General features: G+C 42.8%; 1 protein-coding gene across 1 annotated transcript in view; it reads left to right on the forward strand.

Moving 5' to 3' along the window:
• The first annotated feature begins 386 nt into the window (after positions 1-386).
• Gpr143 (G protein-coupled receptor 143) overlaps positions 387-8,869 on the forward strand; it is a 24,089-nt gene continuing 15,606 nt past the window's right edge. Inside the window, exons 1-4 of the mRNA XM_031376526.1 lie at positions 387-739; positions 3,247-3,356; positions 4,319-4,413; positions 7,770-7,862. Coding sequence (XP_031232386.1) covers positions 490-739; positions 3,247-3,356; positions 4,319-4,413; positions 7,770-7,862 — 548 coding nt within the window. The 5' untranslated portion in view covers positions 387-489. The remainder of the gene's footprint in view (positions 740-3,246; positions 3,357-4,318; positions 4,414-7,769; positions 7,863-8,869) is intronic.

Here is an 8,869-nt window from a genome sequence, read left to right on the forward strand (position 1 = left end):
GGGATGTGGATACTGTTTCTGTCTTGGAAGGATGTATTCAGAGGAGCCATTCTTAGTGGATGAGCAGGAGTAAGTTGCATCTCAGGCATCGCATGAAGATGTCACAGACAGAAACAGAAACTGTCTGATTAATGGGACATATCTCTTCAGAGAGACCAGTTAAGAGAAAATGGCAGGTTAGGGGTTGAAAGTTTGGGGGAGGTAAGGTACAAGGAAGGCCTGGTGGATAGAGAAATTGCTACCCCCTTCCCACTTCTGGCACTCCTCCTTCATCTCTCCCTCTGAATATCCAGCATTAACCTCGTGAGACCTCGTGGCCTCTGAGGGGGGCACACCGCCCCCATGGAGCCAGGAGCCTTTGCAGCCTTAGGGCTGAGGTCCACAAGAGGCACAGGGCACATGACGCTCAATCTCCCTCACCAGCCCAGCACCTGACCAGGAAAAGCTGTGGGTTCCGCAGACTAGAGACCAGTCCCCTGAGCAAGACCAATGGCCTCCCCGCGCTTAGGAATCTTCTGCTGCCCTACGCGGGACGCAGCCACACAGCTGGTGCTGAGCTTCCAACCGCGGGTGTTCCACGCGCTGTGCCTGGGCAGCGGAGCTCTCCGCCTGGTGCTTGGCCTCCTACAGCTCCTATCAGGGCGCCGATCTGTTGTTCACAGGGCGCCTGCGACATCCCCAGCTGCCTCAGTCCACATCCTCCGTGCTGCCACCGCCTGTGACTTGCTTGGCTGCCTGGGTAAGGGCGCCGCGCAGCCAGCTCTTATGGGGTTAGGATATGCAGCTGGCAGGGTGGAATGTGCAGGGTTCACGGGATCTGCCCTCGCTTAAGGATGGTACAGAATTCACTGTTTGGGATCCACTCTGGCCAAGAAGCAGGGCCTCAGAAGGAAGTCTAGGTTTGGGAACAGCTCAAAGCTTTGACTGGCCCTTGGGTCCAGAGCAAAGGTGGATCTATTTACCTGGTGACTGGATAGTACTAGAGAATTCTGCAGAGTGACTGAGAAAATTAACGTCCGTGGAACTTTAACAGAAGTATCCTGTTGAGTTTGTTAGTGGGACTTTTTAGGGAAATCTCAAGACATGTAGGTGTAGTTAAAATCCAGAAACAAATAATAGAAACCAGAAACAAAACTAAAACAGGTCCTTGGCTACCTCAATGAGGAGAAACAGTCACTGTCATCTTTATGCATGTTCTTATGTGCTTATTTGTAGTTTGTTTTGTTTTTGTTTTGAATCCAAAAGTACTGTCCTTTGAGCTCTTTCTCTGGCCCTTCAAGTATAAAAAGTGCTATCTGGTGGTGCATGTTCTGTGACACCTTTGTCAAGAATAACACAACACTTTAAAATATTTTCCGCTCCCCCAGAGAAGATTGATGGCTTGTGAGTGCTGCAATAATTTACATAATGTTTATGGGAATACAGCATTGCCCAGCATCTGCTCCTGATCTGAGACCCTGTTAGCCCTGCTAGGACAGAGTACAAAGCTGGAAATAGACACCGTGGTCCACAACAAACAACCAAATCAAACCAAATCAAAATCATACTTAAGTACCTGGCCCTTAGCAGAATGAATTTGCCAGTATCTATCCTCTTTCGACTAGAGCATAATACACTTTACTGAGCTCTAAGCTAGACTTTTATTTTATCTGCTTAGTGTGGAAATTGTCCAATATGCATGAAGGTAGTCTGTAATTATAAGGAAGTATCCTGACTTTCCAGATGCCCCTCCCCCAGCTTTGCAGACTTCTCTTTTGTTTTCTCCCTCCTGGCTGGGTTAACTGGAAGCAAATTCCAGACTTGGTGCATTTCTGTCTGTTAGGTTCCAGTTGAAAAAAAAAAAACCTAAAAAATGTGTGCAGTGTAACACCAATGCCACTTGCACTTTAAAATAATTAAAACCAAGTTCTCCATATCATCAGAATGTATTCACTTGTCTCCTATACGGTCTGCAATAGTGAGACTGTTAAAATAAGACCCAAATTCTGCTATGTTTTGCCATTTCCTGATGGTGCTGTGTCCATGTGGGAACTGCAGTTTAAAATCATTGCTGTTTGTCCTTGAAGTAAAGGCTGTGCATCCTGTGTTCATTTTCCCATGTTTTACCTTGAGAAGGTCCCTGGATACAGGTGGCCGACTATGCCAAGGCCCAGACCTGATTTATCCCATTGCCAAGAATCACAAAAATGTGACTGGTTTTACTGAAGAGTTTGAGTTCAGATGAATACTCTGTAAATCCCAAATCACTTTCTCATATTTGGAAAAGCTATTTTCTTTCCATGAGGGATAAATCATTTTTAGTGCAGGATAATTCAATCTGGTGTTTTCTTGATTCCTTAAGGATATTCTCAGGGTAGATAGCAATATCAATTCAATTTAGTCCTGTAACCTGAATGTTTTGAAATAAAGAGGTATCTAAATATCTTGAGGAGTAGGAAAAGGACACTGTCCTTCAGAACATCAGGTAAAATGAGGTAGTAGATATAGGACAGAAGTCAGGAGAGGGCTGAGGACTGACCCTTCTTCTGAAAGATATGAATATGAGTGTTTATCTCACAGGCCCCTGGCCCAGTTTTAGTTCTTTGAAGACAGGCCCATTATGTGGCCATAGTGAACTTATGGAGAGCTAATGCTGTTACTGCCTCTGGAGGGCTTAAGTCAAGGGCATGTGATCCTGCATCACCATGCCTAGCTCCTCCTCTAACCTTTATTGAGCTCCAAAAAGAGCTAGATTGCTGACGATTCTAAAGTACTTTTCAGAAAAGCTATTATTTTTTTTTAATTAGGAACAGCTTAGTGATTAGAAAATATGGCTTTAAGAGTTTAGGAACCACACAGTAGTGCATTACTCAGTACATATGTTATGGACTGTTATATAGTTGTACATATGCATCTTCCCAGCTCCTTGTATCATGAGTACCTAACATGGATATTAACGTACAGGTGAAAAATATAGATCTGCTAGTAGTGCTGTAATTCCCAATCACCAAACAAATGAGAGACAATTCTGTTTCTGCTTATAATTTGACTAGATACTGAAGTGGTTGGGACAACTCTGACAGTAACAATTATCTCAGTTGCTTAGCCGTCATTTTCTTCTTTATCATTACACACCAACATGCCTGTTTTTCTCTTTTCCTTCCTTCCTTTGTTTCCTTTTTTTTATATCCCTCCCCCTAAAGCAACTAGATTGCTTCAGATTTGAATTAGGAACAAATAGGTTTTTACTATCTAATTCTCATACAGGAATCGTTATCAGGGCCACAGTGTGGGTAGCCTACCCAGAGTTCATTGAAAACATTTCCAATGTGAATGGAACAGACATTTGGCCTGCTGCTTTTTGTGTGGGGAGTGCGGTAAGTTACTTTCCTTTGTTCACCCTCCTCCCTTTGCTCCTTCTTCTGGGTGGTCTTCAAAGTCAGCAGAGCGGACACTGGGAGCTGTGAGGAATGCATTTCTCAAGTCTTGCCCTGGACCTGAGGACAAGGAGTCAGTGTGATGCCAAATCTACCTGGGGTACAGATCAATGGCTCAGCTATCCCCTTATACACACATACATGTATACCCTCTCCATAATGTGTCCACAGCACCAATCAAAGCCAGCTACAGAGAAAGACAAAGAGATTGGATGTGTTTTTATAAATGAAATATATTTAAATATACATTAAATATTTCATATGAAATTTTTGTATAAACAAATCATTCAACAAATACCTATATTTCACACAGAGAAACATGCTATGCTTCTTGCACTGCACTGCCCTTCACAGGAATGATGCAGAGGGCATGAATGCCATGTGGAGTCTCAGTTCCTCTACAGAATTCCCAGCTTATTTCCATTCACACTGTCTTTGTCTTCCTAACTACATTCCAATAACGACCCTGTCTCAACCAACTTTAGTAAGGTACATTGGTTTTATGCTGCAACTCACACTACACTCTTGTCATCCATCCCCTTCTACTCAAGCAAATTCTGAGTCTCTCAGGTCCACACTTTTCCCTTCTCAGAAAGAGAGCTTCTACCTTAAACCATAGGATTCCTTCACCCATTATAAATGAGGCACTATGGACTTCTACCTGACTTGTCTAAAAAGCACACCAAAGACAGAGTTTTGTGTCAAATACAACTATATAAACAAAGGACCAATACATACTCATTGGTCACAGCCACCCTGAGTTCCAGAGAATATGTCCATATGGGATAGCTTGATCACCCATGATTCTAGGAAAACTTGTGTCTGCCCCTCATTTTAGGCATGAGTAAGACACCTCATGCCTGCTGCTCGAATCTTTGATGCTGAACTCCTGTTGATTATAGATGTGGATCCAGCTGTTGTACAGTGCCTGCTTCTGGTGGCTCTTCTGTTATGCAGTTGATGTATACTTGGTGATCAGGAGATCGGCAGGACGGAGGTATTTATTGACTGGGAACACAAATAGGGGTGTTTTTGCTGGTTCTGTGAGTAAAATTTGGACGTGCTATTGGGCACTCAAAGGTTCTTTGCAGTGTGGCTCACGCCATACATCAGACTGTCAATTGGATTTCTATCCAGAATAACTATGCCTGCTCATTGTTATAATAACTTTTTTTGGACATTTGGTTTTACTATGAAACCCAAGCTGGCCCTTGAGCCTAGAATCCTCCTGCCTCGGCCTCTTGAGTGTTTGGATTATAGAAGTTTGCCACTGTTCCCAGGTGACAGCTCACTTTGGTAAGATACCAATGACAAATTCAAAACATCAAGATTCTTACAACCTTGTAAATAAGTAGCTTGGGAAATTAAATAGCTAAGGACTGCTAGGAATTTCAAGTGAAGAGCAAATATATTCAAGACCCTGGGTTCAATTCTAGTGGCTAAATCAAAATAAATATTCAAAAAGTGGGAGAGGGAGAAATCAAACATTTGTAAGATTTGAAGTAAAACCTATGTGAGAGTCCTCACACTCCATATCATCGCACACTGATTTTATCCTGGTTATTATCTGGACTTCCATCCTGTCCCCTACTACTCAGTAGCTTTGGTACTAATTTTGAGGTAAACATTCTTTCCAGGAGGCAGGATGATGATGACGACGATGATGATGATGATGATGTTACCAGCATTTAGAAGTTCTGGGCAAAGTATGGCTTCTGAGGGTGCCCTATTGTGTAAAAAGTTACTGCATGGGATGTGAACCCCCCAAAAACTTTACAAGGGCAAGTTTTTATAAGAGTTAAGATACACACTGTGTGGAATGGAGTGAACTCCTCATTATAGAGAAACGGGGCACACAGCATAGGCAACAAAGATGCCAGGTTTCTGCAGAGACTGAGTCTCACCTCGGTGCCTGGTACAAGTCCTATTTCTTGGAGCTGTAGACAAAAGTGTGGGTGTGTTCTCATCGGTTGGAATGAGTCAGGGCTGGGAGTGTCACTTCCAAAGCCTCCATCCTCTATCCTTCCCTTTTAAGAGGCTGCTGGTGTCCAGGGTAATGGGTGTAGCTGCTTCTACAGATGGTCACTGAGAGACTGAGACTGATGGGGAGAGGTTTCTGGTGAATTCCAGGGCAGGGGCCCAACTTGGCAAACGTGGCTGGCTAAACTTCACATGTCTTTTGAGATCCTGTCAGCACTTACCTGCTTTCTTTGGCTGGCAGGGGACTATTTTCTCTTTTAATTCCAATCCCAAGAAAGGTAATTAAGACAGATGTAAAGCTTGAATTTCAGCTGCTCACTGTCGCTCCCTCCTGGTGTGGAATATACGGGTTTCAAACAGTATTAGATAGGGTATAAGATAGTGAAAAAGGCCTTGAACTAAAGGATGGTATTGTAAGAAGATGATAGTACAAGTCTCTATGGGGCACACTTGAATAATCTCAAGTACCCCCAGAAACTAAGGCAGGAGGATCTGTAGTTGGAGGTCAATTCAGGCTGACTAGTGAGAACCTGTTGCAAAAAGAAATCGAAGTGTGGGTGGCCATGGAATTGGCTGGTCTTGCATCCTAGACTGCCCAATTCTCACTCTGTGAATGCATCCAGTGTGACCCAAGGTATAGGGAGGATGTGGTGGAATGAGCAGATCCTGCTGTCATCAACAATACAGTCCCTCTATAGAGAGAACTTCTTTGAGGTAGCTGAGTTTCCATACAGCCTAGACCTCTGACAATACTAACATTGCTGCAGTGCCCTCTCCAGCTTCCTGCCCCTGTGAGGCCCCCGGATGGCCATTCCAGGAACTGTCAACAATGGGGGAGACAAAATATGCTGGAGTCATTTCCTTGTGTTTTCCCAGACAAATGGCTCAAAATGGTTCTTCTCTAGAAGCTTTGTATGCCAGCCTCTGCTTCTTTCCCTACTTAGTATAGGTCCTGGTCCCCTGTTCTGATCCACAAGCTTACTTTCTGTTTATAGAGTCAGTCTTCAAAGTTAGTATCCCAATCAGACATGGATGTCATTTGCTAGGTAGCCTGTTGAATCTTGAATGGCAGCTAGTGTGTGTGTGACTAATGGAGCCCAATCACAAAGAGGCATCTATTTAAATGTTGTCCACTGATCCATGGGATCAGCTGGCTTTGTGTGAAGCTAACTCTACAGAGTTGCTGCTAGCATCTCGAAGACCAATCATCAAATCTGGGAGATTGGGTGACAATGGTAGGACTGGGTGGGTATGTGCAAAAATAAAGATAAAGGAAAGATATGGCAGGAATTCGAGCTATGCCTGGAATGGGAAGTGCAGAGGAGGGAGGAAGAACAGAAAACCCTCCAATAGCCTGGAGAACTTGAGCTGTCTATTTTCCCACCAGATCCTGAGACACAGCTTCTTAGTTTGAGCCTTCAGATTGCACTTTTTGTCTGATTTTCATGTAAGATATCCACCCCCTTTATTTATTATTTATTTTTAATTTTGTGTATATGTGTGTGACTGTCTTGGGGCTTCTGCATGTAACTACAGATACCTGAAGGAATCAGAAAAGAGAATCACCTGGATCCCTACAATTACTGGATTACAACAATTAAATATGAAGGGGCTGGGGTCTAGCTTAGTCAGAACAACTGACTGCCACCTATGAAGACATAGCTGCTAAACATGAAAATACCATTTAACTCAGTAATTTCACACACATTCACACACACAGACACACACACACACACACACACAGAAACACACATATACACAGAAACACACACACACACACCAAAGAATTGAAAACAGGAACTCAAATAGCTGTATATACATGTTCACAGCAGTACTACTCATAGTAGCTAAAAGGTAAAAAGAGTCTAAATTTCCATTGGTGGATATATGAAGGTGAAGAATGGGGTCTTCCCATATATAATGGTGTATTACTCAGCTGTGAGAAACATGCTGCATAAAAAAAATACACAAAAGCCACAAGATGTGTCATCATCTGTGTGAATATCTAGAACAGACAGTTCCACAGAACAAAGCATATTAATGGTTCTCCAATCCAGAAGGAGTGGTAGTGACTGCTAATGGGAATGAGGTATTTTATGGTCACCAAAATATTCTAGAACTAGATAGTTGTGATGGTTAAATAACACTTTGTATATGCAAAAATGTCTTGAAATTATTCATTTTCAAATAACATATTTTACATGATATGAATTTCACCTTGGAAACTACAAAAATGTAGAACTGACAACCCCACAACTCCTTCACCAACAGCACAGGAAGCTCTGGGCAGAACAGAACTTAATCTAGTCTTTTCCACTGGGTAGCCTTGTGGCCCCTCTTAGCTGTGGCCACACCTCTTCTGTTTTCTCCTAGCACCATCCTGCTGTACCACATCATGGCCTGGGGCCTGGCTGTGCTGCTCTGCGTGGAGGGTGCAGTCATGCTCTACTATCCTTCTGTGTCCAGGTAAGCTCCATCACTCAGACAGTTCCTGGTCTGTTGTTTGCCTCTAATAGGGAATGAAAAGGTGTTATAGCTAATCCAGGTGGAAAAAAATGAGAGGGACAGGGGAGGTAATTTAGTGGTAGAGAATTTTGTTAACATGCTTGAGGCCTTGAGATTATCCCTTCCCCACAAATGGAGACACTTATAAAAACCTCAAGGTCTAAGTATGAAAACTCTAAACTTACATGGAAAACAGACAGAGGTAAACAGTGTCTCTGTGACTTAAGGTATGTTTAAACCAGGGCTCAGTACAATAGAGCCCTCCTGACAAGTCTTGTCCTTTGTCTATATTTATGAATAAAGTTTTATTGGAACACAAATATACTTGTTTATGTGCTGTCTGTGGCTGCCTTTGATTTACAGAGACAGAATTTAGAAGTTGTAACAGAGACTGTGAAGTTGAAATATATGAACCATCTTTTCTTCAGGATAACTTTGCAGACCCATAGTGTAGAACTGTTTTTGACTGCTTTCAGTTTCTTAGTTGCATGCATGTCTCCACTTTGGTGTTGCCTTTTTTTATTAATTACTTTTCTGTTGCTATGATAACATACCACGACTAAAGGTAGCGTAAGAGAGTTTATTTGAGCTTGCTCTTCCAGAAGGATAAGAGTTCATCAGGGCAGGGAGGTGTGGTAGCAAGTAGCAGCCATGGTTGTGGGATCAAGAAACTGAGAGATCACATCTTTACCCAAAAACACAAAAGAAAGAGAGTGAACTAGAAGTAGGGCAAGGCTATAAACTCTCAAAGACCACCCTGTGACCTACTTCCTCCAGCAAGGATGTGCACTACCTTCTGAATAACACTACTAACTGGGGACCAAGTGTTCAAATACCTGAGCCTGTGGAAGCCATTTCTCATTTAACCCATTACACCTTATCAACTATTAGTACTCTCAGGGAGTTCTGTACAGGTTCATGGCATAGTCTGCTTTCAAAAGAACTTAGTAAAAAAAAAAAAACAGACA

This window comes from Mastomys coucha, chromosome X, assembly GCF_008632895.1.
Source record: "Mastomys coucha isolate ucsf_1 chromosome X, UCSF_Mcou_1, whole genome shotgun sequence".
Classification (NCBI taxonomy): Eukaryota; Metazoa; Chordata; class Mammalia; order Rodentia; family Muridae; genus Mastomys; species Mastomys coucha.